The 18,675-nt window shown below is 53.4% G+C and overlaps 1 protein-coding gene across 1 annotated transcript in view; it reads left to right on the top strand.

Annotated features, from left to right (window-relative positions):
* The window catches only part of LOC118215406 (homeodomain-interacting protein kinase 3-like), a 54,946-nt gene that overhangs the window by 3,077 nt on the left and 33,194 nt on the right, over positions 1–18,675 (top strand). The window contains exon 2 of the mRNA XM_035396167.1: positions 6,341–7,631. Within this exon, the coding sequence (XP_035252058.1) occupies positions 6,341–7,631 (1,291 nt within the window). The remainder of the gene's footprint in view (positions 1–6,340; positions 7,632–18,675) is intronic.

Raw genomic sequence — 18,675 nt, forward strand, 5'->3', positions numbered from 1 at the left:
AGGACGTTAATGCGTGGCTTTCAGCACTTCAGATCAATATTGGTTGCGCGCTTTGACATCGAGCGCTGCCGTACTTAGCATTTGTTTGTCTCCTTCAGAACTTCCGCATGACGTACTGTCTTGTGCGTTAGTTTTTATTTCGAAGTACTGAATGGTGCCTTGTTTATAATGGACGCGGCGTACAGACTGTCACGAAGGTAGTGCTGAATGATGATGAAATACAAATTTGCAGGTTCGCAGGCCTGTGAATGGATTGCCTTTACTTCCGTCGCTAGGACTAGTAATTGTCCACACGCAGCTAGAAGCTAGTAATTCCACTGGCTAAAACCTTGACAGCAGAAACCAATCAGACCCATATGGAGGACCTCCCTGGCTGCGTTCGGCTTTGCCGCCTCGACGGCTTGCGGAGAAAACCGTGGTGTTGGGTGGGTACCTCGCTGGTGGTGGACGGGTGGTGTTTGGGCGTCGGTAGGCATGGCGTTGCGGTTTAAACCTGCAGCCTACGGATCCGTTACCCTGCCGTGACTGAGCCTGACGCTCTTCATCGGAGCCAAGACTCCTCCTCCATCCTGCAGCGTTCCACACATAAACTACACCTGCCTCCATGTCTCCTGAAGTAGTTTTTTTTAAGGCCTCGTAGGCAGTCAAAAAAAAAAAAAAGTTTCTCATAGAAGAGGTGAGCAGGTTAATGTTTAAGCAGCGCTTGTAACAGGCTATATTATTATTATTAATGGGTTACCTGGTGACAACGCACCTGTTGGACATGAGCCAAATTTTTTGGCCAGTGAACTGCGGGAAATGACTTTCCAACAGAACCATTATGTCCTGTATAGCTGTTTTTTTAATATGTGGTTTCTGATGATTAAACAGACTTTTGTTGAAATATGAATAGTGGAGTGTTTCCTGGGGGGGGGGGGGGGTTCTTAACTGTAAGATGACATAACAGAACATTCTGGTATATTATATTAAACACCGGGGGTTCTCAAACTACTGTGCGGTGTCTTGGCGCCGTTGTGACATTGGCTGGAACCGCCTGGCCCCCTTTCGGGTTTTGGTGCATTTGGCGGCAGCGTCGTCCCACTTGGGCATGTTCCTGACGGAAATTCCGCTGTGTACCGTCGAGGGATGGGGGGGGACGGGGGGCGGAAAGAGCGCTCGCTTTTGCAGGAATCCGCTCGGTTTCTGGGAAAATCTTGAAAAGCGCGGTCAGCTGCGGTCACGAGGAAACATGGCCGCCTCATGAAAGGGAAAACTCCGGTGGGTTCCTTCCTCTGGCCTCTCCCTGCGTTCTCCTCCGGGGGAGGGTAATTTTATTTAGCGGTTCCACTGCGTTCGAAAGGCATGGGGGGACGGACGGTTTTTCGGGAGTCCTTTTGTCCCTGACGCCCTGACTCGCCTGCCTAACGGTACAGCGGGACGGACAGAAGCGCGAGGCGCTTCGCCGATCCCGTCGTTAGCTTCCCGCCCGGGGGGTGCTGCTCCCGCGCTCTTCGGACGGAGCGAGAAGGGCCGTATCGTCCTCTTGTCCGCTGCTCAGTGGGGTTCCCGCCCTCTGGGCAGAGACGCTGTGCCACTTGACGGGAGCTTTCTGTTTATTTTATTTTTTATTTTCCCGCTTTGATCCTCATTCGGAGAGAGGTCGGCGGTTAGCGTTAGCCCCGCGGCCGTCCGCGACGCCGAGCGCGCTGTGACCCGACGACGCCGCGGGGAGGACGAGCCTCCTCGCCGCGATAAGAGCCGGCCCGGCGGGGTGGCTGACCGTCGCGTTTTCCTTCGGGTCCGAGAGCCGAATATTACAGAACTGAGATTGTGAGGTTTAAAAAAAAAAACAAACAAAAAAAACAAAAAAAAAAAAGTATGGCTTTTTAGGCTTTGTCAGACAGGAAGAACGGGGAGCGAGAGAGATGTACGTCAGAGGTTGCTCGGCGGGACTGCTTACATCACAGCTCGCAATGGGCGTGTGGACGGCGCTCTGCAGGCCGTGCCACGAGAGAGGACACACCCCCCCCCGGATTGTGCGGTTTATGTCTCACAGCCTTGCTGACCCCCCCCCCCCCCCCCCCCCTTAAGGCGGACCCTGTAAGAGGGAGAGATGTGCAGCTTTGATCCCCTTGTGTCTGGGGCTCCACTTAGCAGCTATGCTCTGTTGATTCACGGTAACGCTGCCCCCCCCCCCCCCTCCAAAGAAAGAGACGCCAGTATGCTTCATCTCCGCTCTCCCGCGTAAGTGGTGTCAGGAGGCCGGGGGTTGTTGTCGGGGCGCAGGGAGGTTTGCTGGAGGTGTCTGAGAGCGCCACTGTTTTTATGCCAGTCAGCCTTGTCACCTGGCGGTAGTTTCCGGGGGAGGGGGGGGGGGGCAGTTTCAGGAAGCAGGGGCCCCAAGGCTTAAAGCCAGGACTGCCCAACCCTGTTCCTGGAGATCTACCGTCCTGTAGGTTTTCACTCCAACCCCAACAAAGCACACACCTCATTCAACAGCCAGAGCTCTTGTTGAGCTGCTAATTAGTAGAATCGGGTGTGCCAGATTAGGGTTGAAGTGAAAACCCGCAGGACGGTTAGATCTCCAGGAACAGGGCTAGGCAGGCCTGGCTCTTACGCCTGAACGCTGCTGCATTCGCGGCACGGGGCAGCCCCCCAAAAACCAGGCCCTGAAACCCCGCCGAGACCTGACCTGAAGTCCTAAAAACGTACGATCCCTCTCCGTCCTTGGGTTCCGTGTGGCCTGCGGCTGTGGGGAAAGGTCGCTTCCGACCTTCAGCTGGAAAAAGTGCGCGCGGCGTGGAGCGACCGTGTCGTTAGAGATTAGCCGGGTGTTACGATTAAAGAGGGAGGATAGCGGATTCCTCCCGGACCCTTTCGTTTTTCCGGTCCCGGTGGCAGTTGGAGACTACGCTCTGTCCGGTGCGTCCAGCGTGCCGGCGCCTGGCAGGTAAGCCAGTACCGAAGCATAAATATTTAAATGTGAAACGGGCAGCGCCCGCAGCTAGCGTCTCTGCTTTCGCAGAGCTGTTGTTTCCCCAGCCCTTACCTTGGGTATACTGCTCTGTAGGCCTCCCTGGTTTATGTTTTCTGAACTCGGGGTGCTGGGTGAAGCCTCTAAACGGGACTGGGCCTGTTTATACGGCGGGGTTGGTTGCTAGCTAGTTAGCGCAGGCTACATTGCAGGCCTCTGAGTGCTTTGACCCCGCTCCCCGCTCCGTTTCCCAGACGGTAAGATAAGTGGAATTTTTTAAAGTGTCGTAAATTGGGGGGTGTTTTTTTTTTTTTCTCCCATTTTTCTCCCCAATTTAGTCGTTATACCCATTCCCTGTGTGTATCGCGGTCCTGGTCGATGCGCTATCCTCCATCGGTCTGGGGAGGGTGTAGACTACCACGTGGAGTCGCCAGCCGCTTCTTTTCACCTGACAGCGAGGAGCTTCACTGGGAGAGCGTAACGCGCGCGGAGGTTCACGCTATCTCCCCAGATCCTGGGGGGTGTTTTCTAGTCCCACCTGGATAGAGAGTCAAATTTGAGACCCCTATTAGATGCCAACTTGTTTCATGTCACTTTTTTGTGAATTGAGCTCATAGGCCTACTTATGGTTGCGCACACCTCATAATGATGATATAGGATGACATGAAACTAACTTTGAGGATTAGACCCAGCCTCAGGGCGATGACTGACCTCGGTGAGAGACACGCGGTTGTTTCGGGGGATGGGGGATGGTGGACGGAGTGTAGCACAGTGGGTAAGGAACTGGGCTCGTAACCGAAAGGTCGCAGGTTCGATTCCCGGGTAAGGACACTGCCGTTGTACCCTTGAGCAAGGTACTTAACGAAATTGCTTCAGTATATATCCAGCTGTATAAATGGATACAATGTAAAAATGCTATGTTAAAAGTTGTGTAAGTCGCTCTGGATAAGAGCGTCTGCTAAATGCCTGTAATATAATGTGTAATGTAATGTAACCTCAGGTCATTCTGTCTGCAGTTTTTTGCATGGCATTTCTTCCAAGGGTAGAAGTATTGCGCTTGCTACTTCAGCTAACTCCTCTGCTGGTGAAAACGTCTAGAAACGTCCTTCCCTCACTCACACTACTTCCTGTACACTCCTGGCCTTCCTCAATTTAACCCTTTGAAGAATAGGTCTTTCGGGAATGTGTTTTTAGAATTATAAATCAGTGTTCTGGAACTCCATTGCTTTCAGTTACCAGTAGTGATTGTTGCATCAGCGCATTCATTGTTACGTCAGCACTGGAATGTTCTCAGCCGAGCATTCCGATCACGTCATTTGTGATCTCACACGATGAGCCATGTGGTCGCTTGGAAAATCCCAAGGCAGGCCCACTTCCTTTCAGTTCCATTTTCTGTGCGTTTTTTTTTTTTTTTAAACGATTTTTTTGAACGCCCGAACTCGCGCGGCGCTCACCGCTCTCAGAAACGGGCGGGGTTGTTCTGACTCACAGGCCGAGTTTAACTGCCGCTCCGCGCCACACCTACCCGCCAGTCTGAATGAACCTGCAGCCTTGGCGCGCGTTAGCGACGTTTAGCCGGCGACGCCTCCGAAGCGCTCCGAGCCGCGCGGTCGCGTGCTAAATTACACGGCTCCCTGTCGAGGCAGGCGTGCACGGGCGGCCTTCCTCAAAGCTAGGAAGTTTCTGGAAGTTCCCCGCGTTTCCTTTTTTTTTTTTTTCTCGTGGGGTCGTGCTCGGGTGCAGGAGGCGCTGATAGCGGAGGGAGAAAGTGGTAGCGCGAGAGGGTAGGCTGCCAACTCAGGGACGCAGCGAGATGCTGGCGGTAGCTTTTGTGCCGTCTTTGAAGGTGGGCCTTTGAGAAAGGTGTTGATTCAGTGCCTGCAGTGACGGCTTGCCGCTGCGTACGATGCCGTGTTTTGTTAGCTGCTTGCTTTGTGGAGCAAAGTAATGGCAGTCGGGCCAGATGCGTCGCTTTCTGCGTCTGACTCGATCTCAGTAGACGGCAGATTAAAGTTAAAGATTAAAGATGGCAGAGCCTCGTTTCCTCGAGCAGAAGAACTGGGGTCGCCCGCTACGGTGAGGCGTGCGGGCCGCGGCGGCCGCGGGGGGGCGGCAGTGTAGCGCAACGGGTCAGGAGCTGGGCTTGTGAACTAAAGGTCGCAGGTTCGATTCCCGGGTAAGGACACTGCCGTTGTACCCTTGAGCGAGGTACTTAACCTGCATTGCTTCAGTGTATAACCGGCTGTATGAATGGCTGCAATGTGAATGCTGTGTAGCGTCTGCTGAATGGCTGTAATGTAATGTTAGGTCAGGGTGAGCCGCTGATGAAATCGGCTTCTTGGCTCAAAACGGAAAGGGCCCACCTCCTCGTTCCGGGCCGGAGGGAGAGACGCCCGTCAAATCCCGTACGGAATGATCGAGGGGCTCGTGTGCTGCTGTGATTGGCCAGGAGCTCTACACGGGGCGGGCTAGATTTAGAGGGGTGGGGGACGCGATCGGCCGCCCCTGCGTGGCGGATGGCGACGCGCCGCCCTCTCCCGACAGCTTCCCATTCGCGGGAGGACGTTCCGTCTGAGTCATCGGTCGCCTAGCGACCCCGAAACGCGCTCGCTAGGTCAACCAGCCCCGAAAGGTCAGGCGATCCTTTCGAGAAGTTAGTTATTTCCTTCCCCCTGGAAGCGCCAGCGAAGCGTGATGCAAGTTTCTCTTGTTTTTGTTTTTTTTTTTTGTTTTTTTTTTTAAAGCAGAGAATCTATGCGTCGCGTCGACATCGTTGCAGTTTTGGAACCGTTTCGGGGGGAAAAAAAACAGCTGATTCATTCAGTCGGTTTATGGTTAGTCCGTGGGGAGGATAGTGTTGCGGAAGTTACGTCGCTGGCTTGTGCAACCCCCGCGCGCATAACATAAAAAAACGTGCACAGGCGCGAAAAAAAGGATTCTCCCCCCTGGTACAGCATTTTGAGAGGTAGCGCTCTGCTTTTTGCGGTTCCTTGAATTCAGATTGGACAGAAATGTTGTGGTTTGGTGCAGAGCGTTTAGTTACCCTGAAAGCAGAAAGTGATTTCAGACTAACGAGTAATACTTGTGGCCGATGTCAGTTTGGTTCATTGCCAGTACCGCGCGTCAAATTCGCGATCTTGACCTTGTGTTAAATGCTGCTATGCAATGTGGTCTGTATTGGCGGGAATGAATTGAATTGAGAGTGAATGTTCGGTGCTTTTTGCCTTCGAGGACCACCGAGCGCTTTGAATGAGGCTAGCTCCTCCGTAGGTGGAATTCCGGTGGAATGAGCTAGCTAAGTCGCGTGTGCGTGCATGCTATGGACGGCTCTCGCCGTCAGCGTTCTGACTCCTGTCCTTTCTCCTCCTCCTCTTCCTCCCCTTGCAGGTATGGCCTCACAAGTCCTGGTCTACCCACCACATGTGTATCAAGCCCAGACAAGTGCCTTTTGCAGCGTGAAGAAACTCAAAGTGGAGCCCGGCGGCTGCGCGTACCATGAGAGAGCCTTCCCGCAGGTCTACCACCTGAGCGGTCGAACCCTCGGCGTCGCCGACCCCACGAGCATCGTCGCTCGCGCATTTCGGGCGGAGGACGCGGCGGGCGGCAGACCCCGCGGCGGGCGGGACTTTCCGTCGCAGGTGGCGGCGGCGGCGGCGGCGGCGGACGACCCCGGAGGCGCGCGTCGCGGACAGCCCGGGACGGTAGGCCAGCCGCAGCCCCGGGAAGGAAGAGGAGGAGGAGGAGGAGGAGGAGGAGGGGTCCCCGAGCGAGGGGGCGAAGGGCAGCGGGAGCGGCAGCCGGGGCCGGCGGGAGGCAGCTGTGGAGCGGCGGCGGGGGCGGCCGGAGGGGAGGACGAGGAAGAGGAGGGGGACGAGGAGGAGGACGGCGAAGGTTTGCGCTCGCCGGGCGGCCCTCGGCCATGCGGGCTGAAGCGTAAGAGCGAGGAGCTGGAGACCAGAGGGAGCGCCGTGCGGATAGCGGAGGAGCCGTCCGCGATGCCCACCATGTTGCAGACGAGCGCCGGGAACCCGGCGGCGGGGGCGGGAGCGGGAGCGGCGGCGGCCGGAGGAGGGCCCTCCAAGCAGGGCGGGGCCGGGGGCGGGGGCGGGGCCGGGGACGGGGACTACCAGCTGGTGCAGCACGAGGTGCTGCGCTCGGCGAAGAACGCCTACGAGGTGCTGGACTTCCTGGGCCGGGGCACCTTCGGGCAGGTGGTGAAGTGCTGGAAGCGGGGCACGAGCGAGGTGGTGGCGGTCAAGATCCTGAAGAGCCACCCGTCGTACGCGCGCCAGGGCCAGATCGAGGTGGGCATCCTGGCGCGGCTGAGCGGCGAGAACGCCGACGAGAACAACCTGGTGCGCGCCCTGGAGTGCTTCCAGCACAAGAGCCACACCTGCCTGGTGTTCGAGATGCTGGAGCAGAACCTCTACGACTTCCTCAAGCAGAACAAGTTCAGCCCGCTGCCGCTCCGGGTGATCCGGCCCGTGCTGCAGCAGGTGGCCACCGCGCTCAGGAAGCTCAAGGGCCTGGGCCTCATCCACGCCGACCTCAAGCCCGAGAACATCATGCTGGTGGACCCCGCGCGCCAGCCCTACCGCGTCAAGGTCATCGACTTCGGCTCGGCCAGCCACGTCTCCAAGGCCGTCTGCTCCACCTACCTGCAGTCCCGCTACTACAGGTGAGGCCAGCGTCTCCGCTTTCGGGAGACCCCCCCCCCCCCCCGGGGGGGAAAGCGCGTCGGGAACCGTTTGTGACATCACACTACATTACACTACATTACAGGCATTTAGCAGACGCTCTCATCCAGAGCGACTTACACAACTTTTTTTACATAGCATTTTTTACATTGTATTCATTCATACAGCTGGATATATACTGAAGCAATGCAGGTTAAGTACCTTGCTCAAGGGTACAACGGCAGTGTCCTTACCTGGGAATCGAACCGGCGACCTTTCGGTTACAAGCCCAGTTCCTTACCCACTGTGCTACACTACACTCCAGCGCTGATCCGTTACCCGCAACGTATTTCTGACTAAGGAAATCCCAAAAGTTTATTTGCTCGCCTGCCTTTTGTAAAAAAGCTCACGGCCAAGAGTTCGACGCATTCCCAGGGGCTCGATTTTGCACAAAGGGGGATTAATTATCTTCACCTGAAGTGTTTCTAAAGAGAACAGGCGCTCCAAGGTTAATGTGCGAGTTGGCAGGTCGTCTTGCATCTTATTACGAGCTGGTCGCACGCTCTCTTCTGGTTCTGGAGTTCTGTAGGAGATCAGAGTGAAATTAGCGCGTGTCTGTAAATCATTTCGTGAAGTTCCAGTTCTCTGGAAGAATCTGTTTGAATAGTCGCCTGGCGTTGTCTTTTTTTGTTGTGCTGTTCAGTACTTAAGAGCAGTCAGTTAGGATTTTCTTTTCATAGTAAATGGTAAATGGACTGCATTTATATAGCGCTTTTATCCAAAGCGCTTTAGAATTGATGCCTCTCATTCACCAGAGCAGTCAGGAGTTCAGTGTCTTGCTCAGGGACACTTCGACACGCCCAGGGCGGGGGATCGAACCAGCAACCCTCCGACTGCCAGACAACCGCTCTTACCTCCTGAGCTATGTCGCCCCATACGATAGTGAATCATGTTGGTAAAGCTAGAACACGATTAACCGTAAGAATAATAATTGAAGAATATTTTTTGAGCACTATAATAAGCATCTTCATTGTCTTGTGTATTGCGTATTGGCTTTATTTTTTGTCTTTTTACCTCCGCCAACCCGAGATGACGGGGTAATGTTTATGTCTCATTTCGTCTGTCCGTCTGTTTGACTGCCTGTTTGCAGGATATCTCCGAAAGTTTTGAACGGATTTGCACTATACTTGGTGGAACGCTTAGTCGCGGAGCACGGAAGAAGTCATTTTCACACATTAAGTAGCCGACGTGGGGCGCGGTAATGGGCGCGGCTCGCCACAAATATTCGTGGAAATGATTATTTGGGGGCAAGGAAGAACTGATTAACTTTTTACAGTAATTGACCAAAGGGGGGGGGGGGCGTGGCAGTGGGCGTGGCTTCTCACAAATGGCACTTGACTTCAGAACTGATTCACGTAAACACCGTGAGAACTTGTGTGCCTCTCAGCTGGGGGGGTGGTGGTGGGGTGGTGGGGTGGTGGGGGGGGGGTGATAGAGAGCAGCTGTCTGGCCTCTGAACAAATACAAATGATTGGCCAAGTGGAGTTGCAGTAACTGACTAAAATACTTTAGCGGCTGGAATTTAAACAGGCGTACCTCATGCCAGATTTGAGATACAGGACTTTTAAAAATTATTAACTTTTGGTGACTATCCCACGTGCGCAACTCGTGTTTCTTGACAATTAGTGCTGGCTGAGGTATGCGCTCTGCTGAGCGCCATCTTGTTTTTTTATTTTAATCTCTCTTGATACGACAGCCAATCAGAGGCAACTTTGAGGATCACATGGAAGCTGCATGGCCATGCAGAGCCTGTGAGTGGAGCAGAGCGATTGGTTTCAACCTGATTTCAGTCGTTTTCCTCGATTAACAAAACCGCAATTAATTAATTAATTATGTTTTCTTAGTTGAACGCTAATGGTTTACTCAGATCATTGGCACACTTGTCAATCAAGGACAATTTATGAAATCTGGTTGAAACCAATGAGTTTAATACGTTTAAAGGGGATTTTCCACACTGCTTATTTTCTGCTCAACTGCCACAGATTAAACTATGCTTTTAGTAGCCCTACACCAGCATTGAAGTTAAATACAGGAACCGTAGGCTTGTTGCTGTCTTATTGAAGCCTCCGATTGAAAACCCATAAATGTTGCAGTGATTTTGTGTTCATTTGTTTATTCTTTTCGGAAATAAGTCTTTACAACTGTCTGCATCCATACATGTGAGCATTTATTTTCCAATAAAGATTTGCAGAAGTATCGCAGCATGATGCAGCTCTCCCTCGAGTTGTGAGGAAAGAGCGAGCGAGCTTTTTGAGCTAACTGTCGTCTGAGAGAAAGCATAATTCAACAAGCTAACGCCGATTACAATTTGAAATGTATCACAGTTCGGATGAACGCATCGGGGAACAAAAAACCAAAAAATTGGCCGACGCGCTTTTTGCGAAAGTTGAAAGACGTTCGAGGGCGGCTATCGTTCGAACGCGACTTCGTTTTTGGTTTTCGGCATTCGACCCAAGATTTCACCGAGCGACGAGATGCTTTACTCTCGGTGGCACCGCTCCAGGCGTACGCTGTTTCGAGCCTTTAGGAAAGCGCGAGTGAGACATCTCGCCTCCTTAGCCAACTCTCTTTGCTTGGCGGTTGCGCGATACCCAGAATGCTTGCTGCCTACTGTCGCGGCGCTTTTCCGAGGCGGCGTATGACAGTTGTGGGGATATTCGCTTGGCCCGACGTCCTGTCCCGCGTTCGCGCCGCGTGGGCCTGCTTCCTGTGCGAGCGCACCGGGGAAGGTTATTGCAAGCGAGCAATAATCGGGGGAGGCTCATTTCCTTTCGCTGCCCTCGGAGCCGCCTGTCAGTGATTTATGCAGGTGTTCTTTAATTAAGACCTGCTGTCACCCCCCCCCCCCCCCCCTTCTTGGCTTTGGATAAATGTTGGCCATATTGCAGGTCCGCTCCACCTGCCAGTCCATCCCCTTCGTGTGTCACTCTCCTCCGCCTGTTATCTGCAGTTCATTACACAGTGGGAAAAGTACCCTGCGTTGGTCTGACGTCTGTGGCGGCGAGGTTACTGACTCCAGAGATTAAATAAAGGGGGAGTTGGGTCCAAATTCCGAGGGTGCGAGCCGTTTGATTGGCTGCTCTGGTGGGCCATTTACGGGACTGTAATATCGAGCCTCTTTATTGGTCTAGATTCTCTCTGAGCTTCAGTGTGGGTCCACGGCCACTTAGGCGAATGGATTGCCGGACTGAGCGCAGCGTGCCGCTCGGGCTCAGGTTGAAAAGGGGCCAGGTGGCGGTCTGTGTTGAGCACCGACCGGTTTGTGGTCTGTGTTGAGCAGTGGTTCACAGTCTGCCTTGAGCAGTGGTTCACAGTCTGTATTGAGCAGTGGTTCACAGTCTGTATTGAGAAGTCTGTATTGAGCAGTGGTTCACAGTCTGTATTGAGCAGTGGTTCACGGTCTGTATTGAGCAATGGCTCACAGTCTGTATTGAGTAGCGGTTCACTCTCTGTATTGAGCAGTGGTTCAGTCTGTATTGAGCAGTGGTTCACAGTCTGTATTGAGTAGCGGTTCACTCTCTGTATTGAACAGTGGTTCACAGTCTGTATTGAGCAGCGGTTCACATTCTGTATTGAGCAGCGGTTCACAGTCTGTATTGAGAGAGGTTCACAGTCTGTATTGAGTAGTGGTTCACAGTCCGTATTGAGCAGCGGTTCAGTCTGTATTGAGCAGTGGTTCACAGTCCGTATTGAGCAGCGGTTCACGGTCCGTATTGAGCAGCGGTTCACAGTCTGTATTGAGCAGTGGTTCACAGTCTGTATTGAGCAGTGGTTCACAGTCTGTATTGAGCAGCGGTTCACAGTCTGTATTGAGCAGCGGTTCACGGTCTCTTAGCACATACAGAACACAGGGAGCGTGCGGACTGGATCACAGGGCTTTGTTGAACCCGGGCTGCGGTGAATTGGCAGTGAATACTAAAATAACCAGACAGGCATCGGACGATTCTGGAACCATCCGGAACATGCCCTACACTGAACCGTCCTCTTTGTGTCTGTTGTCTCTGTACAGTAGGTTTGTCAATGTCTGGTTTATATTGAATATCATGAGATTTGAATATTTGGCTGACGTGGCTTTACTATGCCAATATTTTAACACTGCAGCGAGCGTGACACCACTTGCTTGCTGTAGGGAAGCAGTGAGCAGGAGCTAGCCAGGTGGCTACATAATTAGCCATATATATATATATATATATATATATAAATACACACACATTAAAGCTGTAAAAATTAGCATATTAATCAGAGCGCTTATACCCACGGAGCAGTGCAGTCTTTTAAAAAGCTTTTGATAATTTGAAGCATTTAAAATAATTGAATCATAAAGATTCGGTTGTTGGCTAACTGTAGAGATCTGTGACTTTGGTTTTATGGTAGACACAGAAGGCAAGGTGAAAAAAGAAAAAAAACAATATATTTATATGTATATATATATTTGCTGTTTGCATTGTAAGCGTCCCACATTATGGGAGCTTATTTCCCTGTTAAGGAGGACTGATGGGTGAGCTCAGAGCTGTCATCTCCGAGCTAGGCGTGCGCTTCGATTTTTTGATGTCACGCAACCCCACCTTAACAGTCAGGTTCTCGCTCCAACCGCAGTTGCAGTCCCAGAATTTGAACAAGCTGCGAGTCTTTCTTAGATAGGTGCCTTTCGTGTCTAGCGGGATCCTTTAGCCTCTTAAACCACATTTGTGTCAGAAATTGGGAAGCGTTCCACGAAGAATAACGGTCTGATGTCCGTGTGCTTAAAAAGAGGAAGCAATCGTTTTTGTGTTCATTCGATTGCCAGCCTGTTGAAATTCTGGTTGGAACAAAAAAAAAAAACGTGGTGAACACTTTGTGACCCCCCCCATCGCATGTGAAAAGCTGCAGCCGTTTCTACCGCCCTGATTTGACTACATTTCCCTACCGCGTGAGGCAGGTGCGCTGGGGCTGGCCCCCCGCTGGAAACCTGGCCCCTGTAACGGCGTACGCTGCTCACCGCCAGGTAGGCGTGGCCGCTTAATCCCAACAAGAAGCCTGCTACCTGCTCTGAAAGTTTTGACCAAAGATTAGGTCCCGGCTCGTTTCTGCCGCATGTAGACTCACATAGACACATTACATTACATTTACCTGGATAAAGAAGGTAAAATAAATTGGATCCTTCGACCGGAGAAGTCGAAGGATACAAGTTGAACATCTTTGGTGTTATTATGAACGTCTTTGCAGAGTCCGTGTGACTTGCGCGAATAGAAGTCGTGTGTTACAGAGAGCAATTTGGACACAAGGGAGGGGAACGAGTGAGCGTCGGGTTCGTAAGCGAGTTTAATCGGGGGCTTGGGGTCACCATGCTACGCCGAAAGGGGGAGAGGGGGATGCCCGCTCGCCTGCTTAAAACGGTCGGACGAGATCAGGACCGCACACCTCGCCTCACACGGGTGCAGCGGACGTAGTTTGACTCTTAAGTGGGACGCTCGATTCCGAAAAGACGTCAAGGCTCTCGGCGGTCTCGCGTCCCATCGAACCGTGGGAATTCAACCGGCGAAGTTGGCGTCAATGGAGGGGGGGTTGGGGAGGGGGGGGTGTGGGTCGATTTGAATACATGCGCCGCACCTGCGTATCTGACAGGGGCGGTAGAATTTGCATCGCGTTTGGTTAGGCGACCGGTTTTTTGCGCGGTCCCAGAGCGGAACGCTACCCGGGGGGGGGGGAGGGGACATGCGAAACACGGAAGCCTTTTCTGGACCCCGCCGCGGTCCTCCGACGCCGTCCCAGAGTCCCCCGCTGCGGCGGCGGTGGAGGTGTTACTTGCGCGTCTCGGAAAGGCTCGTCGGGGGGGGGGGCAGCACCAGACACCAGAGGGCCGCTTAAAATAGCCAATGGGAGGCGGCCAGGGCCCTGGTGACTGCTATAGATGGCGAGGTGGTCGGGTGGGCGGGAGAGGAAGGGGGGGGGGGGCTCTCTCTCTTTCTCTCACTCTCTCCCCTCTCTCTCGCTGTCTCTCCCTCTCTTTCTCTCACTCTCTCCCCTCTCTCTCGCTGTCTCTCCCTCTCTTTCTCTCACTCTCTCCCCTCTCTCTCGCTGTCTCTCCCTCTCTTTCTCTCACTCTCTCCCCTCTCTCTCGCTGTCTCTCTCCCACTCTGTCTCTCTCTCTGTCTCTCTCTCTCTCTCTCTCACTCAAGGCCAGTGTATTCTTGTGTCAGCCCCTTTTCACATTGGGGGGTGGGGGGGGGGTAGTCAAGAGGGTGCTGTGAAAATAAAGAACACTTCTTTTTTTTTTTTCTTTGTTGCATTCACAAGTGCGCAGCCACACTCCCTCTCTACAGTGTCCATACTTTTCCACTTCACCCCCGCCCCCCCCCCCCCCCCAAGACTCGGTTCACACTTCTGTTCAACCCCGTCTGACAGTGTGCGGCGGCCTCGTTCCCGTTTGGGAAGCGCGGGGGGGGGGTGGTTTAATTAGTTTGGTGCTTTTGGCTCGCTCTGTCGCGCGCCCCGGTCGAGGCTGACCTCGCCCCCCGTCCCAGAGACTTTAAAAAAAAAATTTTTTAGGTTTTTTTAAAATTTCTTTTTCTTTTTTCTCTCCCCTCAGCCTTGTTACCGGACCCTTAACAGATTAACATGGGAACGGCAGCACGGGGCCGGGAAAAGGCGGTTAGTTATTCCACGGTCCCCCTCCCAAACCCAACCCCCCCCCCCCCCTCCCCCAACATCTGTCGACGGTGCGGTTTCTGATGCTTCACGAGCTTTTGCATTGAAACCGTGAGGCCGGTTTTCAAAGCGGCGAATGGCGCTTGTTTTTTTTTTTTCTTCTTCTTCTTCTTCTTCTTCTTGCCTTCGAGGTTCTTCGTGAACTCCAGCACCCGCCTTTAGGCTGGTTTTTGCCTGTGGCGCCGGCAGCACTTTGGAAGGGCGTTTGAATAAAAAACCCACCCTTTTGAAACGCAGCACGGCGCGGCTGAACTCGCAAAAAAGGGGCTGTGGCCCCCCACGGGGGCAAGCCCTGCGTCGTTTCGGGGCGACGAGCTCGATCGTAGGCCGGGCCGCGATCGACAGCCTCGTCCGCGCGGACGCCGAACGTTCCCCGGTTTACGAGGAGAGCGGGCCGACGGCGGACGACACATCGCTTCATCGCGCTTTTTTTATTTTATTTATTTATTTTTTTTGTGAGCGGCCGCAGATTAGATTAACGAATTGGACGTCCTGCTTTGAAATCTCGGCGAATAATTCAGTTTCCCCCTTTTTTTGCGAGGTGTCACTCCCTCCTCCCTCGTGCGGGTTTAAACGGACGGGACGGGGAGTTCCCCCCGCAGGCCCCGTTTTACGCGATCGACGACCCCGCCCGCTCTCGGCTCACGGCTCTGACGAGTGAGGTTCGTTTAACGGCGAAATAAATATGTAAAGTTCGCTGGTCGCTGGGCTCATTGCTCCCCCGTTGAGTTTTTTGAGCATTTATTAAGCCTTCATAATAGTTTTAGAGGGCAGTAATTAAGTAAAACGGCTTTGGCAAGCGCATCGCGTCTTAACGGAACGCCGAAAGCGAACGGCCTTCCTCTGCTGTGTCTGTAGCCCCTTCGCCCTTGACCGAACGCGATTGCGTTTCGAAGCGTCGGCGCCCGTCCGGGCAGAGAGAGATTCGTCGTCCGCGCTTCGCCCCGGCGCAGAACGCTCCGCCGTTTTACTAGCCCTCGCAGATCAGCGGCGGATAGAAACGGGAAAAGCCGCCCCGTCCCGTTTCTGGCGAAGGGAGGCGGGACACCGCAGAGTCCGCGCCTCTTCCCCGGTTTTCTTTCCCCCCGGAACTTTACGGGAACGGGTTCAGTCGTTCGGCGGCTGGGCGCGGCCTCGGGGTGTTGCCGCTGATCAGCCGCAGTGGAGGAGAGGACCAGCTGATCCTAGATCAGCCGCTGTGGAGGAGAGGACCAGCTGATCCCAGATCAGCCGCTGTGGAGGAGGGGACCAGCTGATCCTAGATCAGCTGCTGTGGAGGAGGGGACCAGCTGATCACAGATCAGCCGCTGTGGGGGAGGGGACCAGCTGATCCTAGATCAGCCGCTGTGGAGGAGGGGTATGGCTGATCCTAGATCAGCCGCTGTGGAGGAGGGGACCAGCTGATCCCAGATCAGTCACCTCCTCTTTATCTCCCAGTCTAGGGCACCCGATGCTGTGCTGTCTGTCCGTCCAGAATGGATGCTGAATTGCTTCCTCCAGAATGGATGCTGAATTGCTTCCTCCTGAGATGCGGAAGAAAAAAAAATTAATGTAATTTATGTAACTTTTTTGTCTTGGATTGTTGAGTGAAAACATTTTCAAAAATATAGTTTTTTGTACTTTTATTGAATGTCCCTTGTAGTGCAGGTTTCAGCATAGTAGAATTTATGGTTCTTCAGATTAAGACCATAGACACGTCCCCTACAGGGGACGGAAATGAATCTTCAGGGGATATAAGGCAACGTTAACCCTGTTCTTTGGAACCTGCTGGTTTTGAGCTGCGGGCTGCAGTTCTCCTGCAAACGTTTGACGTGGTCCGACTTTGTTCCCGACAACAGAATTTTCGCCAGGGAAAGACTGGGAGGGACTGTTGAATCGTCCTCGTTCAGCGGTGGTGAGAGCACTCCGCCCCGTGGCGTTCCTTCCCAGGCGCGGTTCGCACACGTGTGGTTTTCTTCTCAGGAAAAGGGTTCTGCGGAGGTGAAGCCAACGTTTTAACTTAAGTGTCGGTTCTCAATGTTTGCAATCCCGAAGACTACAGTTCTCTTTCTGCAACCCTGGCATTCGTGGCCAGACTTGCTGACAAAAAGCGTACAATGAGTCCCATGTGCGGGCAAAGCTTTTAATTACGCCTTCGATTCCAGCTGAGTGTAAGGTACCGGAACAGTTCCGCAGTCGCTGTGAGGCGTCGCCCACTGTGTGGCGCTGTTACATTGCAGGCATTTAGCGGACGCTCTTATCCAGAGCGACTTACACAACATTACACACAGCATTTACACTGCATCCATTTATACAGCCGGATACATACTGAAGCAATGCAGGTTGAGTACCTCGCTCAAGGGTACAACGGCAGTGTCCTTACCCGGGAATCGAACCGGCGACCTTTCGGTTACAAGCCCAGTTCCTTACCCACTGTGCTACACTCCGTTGTGATTAGTGGAATAGACACTCGTGATTTAAAAGCGGTGAGCCGAACGCGTGTGCTCGAATGCAGTCGGACAGCAGTTCTCACGGCGCTTTGTCATGGTGTCTTTGAGTGGCCTGCCCGAGGCCGGGCTCGGGTTCGACGGATCGTGTGGCTTTTTTTTTTTTTGAAAGCGCAGGCTTCCTGTTTTGCCTTCCTAACTGGAAATGGCGAAGGTGGCGTTGTTGGCCCAGGGCCCCCGGGTTTTTTTTTTCCAGTAAGCGAGCGGCCAAATGCCAGGTTTAAAAAAAAAAAAAACAAACAGAAAAAAAAAAAACCTTTTGGTGGCATTTCTGAATTTCGACCAGATGCGCTGGCGAGCCCCATTCTCATTTTTTTGTTTGCGCGGAGTGGGGGGGGTGGGGGGGGGCGATCGAGTTTCGCGGGGACGCCGGCGCTTTTTCAGAAGCGTAAAACGAGCTCGCGGCAAACGGGGGCGGGGCCTCTGGGACCGGCGGGACCAGGTTGCGCTCCCTCGATTTGCCTGGTTTTGCGTTTGTGCGTCTGTTTTTTTTTTTTTTTATTCGATTGACGAAAGTCTGTTTGTTTTTTGTTTCGGCTGCTGAATTATTGAATTGGCGTTGCTGGGAACGTGGACTATGACTTTTGGCAGGTTTCGCAGCATGTTGAGGGAAGACTAGAATGGGGGTATTCCAGCCACGCTTACTTGGAAAAGTGTGGTTTTTTTTTTTCTCTAGAAATTTGGTGCTTCTGCAGCCTGAGGGGGGATTTCTTGTTCCAGTTGCTTTTGAATTTGAATATTTGTAACGGGTCTTTATCTGAAATTCTCTGCGTGCAGGAGGAAAAACACGTGTAACCATTTGTAGTTTTGCGACATATGCTAGTATTTTTTTTTTTTTTTGGTGGTTTTAGTCGTCGTTTTCTTCTAAATCGGTTGAGTACAGGAGCAGGGATGCCACCAGGGATTTTTGGATCTCGCCGAAAATTTCTGTGTTCTAATTTTTTTTTTTTTTTTGAGGGGCCCCTCTGTCAGTCAGGGCCCAATACGGACGCCCCTTTCATCACAGTGGCCTTTTATGCGGAGAGGGGATTCAAGCGGGGGGCGGGTTCTGAAGAGCTCTGAGGAAACCGTTTCTCGCGTCACTTGGTGACGCCGCCGCCGCCGCCGACCGAACGGCGGGTTTCGGCGGCGGATCGGTCCGGGGCTCCACCCCTTTCTCCTCCGCTGGGTGGCGTGTCTCTCGCAGGTCTGCGCCTCAGCTGGGTGGCGTGATGGAGGCGTGGCGCTCTCTCTCTCTCTCTCTCTCTCTCTCTCTTTCCCTCTCTCTCTCTCTCTCTGGCTGTGAATAACTCAGCCGCAGCTTGGGGCGTGCGGATTGCCTTTCCCAGAGGGGCAAGTGGGGGGGGGGGGGGGGCGTATATTTTCTGAGGAGTCAGTTGCTGAGGAGCACCCTGGGGGACCGGTGGGTAGAGGGGGGTGGGGGGGCGAATGAACAAAGCCCAACACGCCGTTGCAAAAAGCGCCGCGTTTCCGTGAGCCCGGCGCTCGCCGACTCCGCCCCCTAATCCTGTCACCGCGCGACTCTCGCTCAGACGCCAGGCTGGCCCGGGAAAAGAGGAAGCGTGAGGTCACTTCCCTTTCCCCGCGAATATTCCGCGTTCGGCTCGCGTTCCTCTGCCGGGCCTCTGTCTGGATTACAGGCGACCTGGAAAGCGTTTTCTTTGAGACCCGAGGTCGCTGGCGTCCGCACGCGATTGACCGCGCCCTGCGTTCGGGTGACTGAACGCGCTCAGACCGCGCCCCGCGTTTGGGTGACTGAGCGCGCTCAGACCGCATAAAAGTGATTTTAAAAAAAAAATTTGCAGTTGTAGTA

This window comes from Anguilla anguilla, chromosome 16 (genome assembly GCF_013347855.1).
Source record: "Anguilla anguilla isolate fAngAng1 chromosome 16, fAngAng1.pri, whole genome shotgun sequence".
Lineage (NCBI taxonomy): Eukaryota > Metazoa > Chordata > Actinopteri > Anguilliformes > Anguillidae > Anguilla > Anguilla anguilla.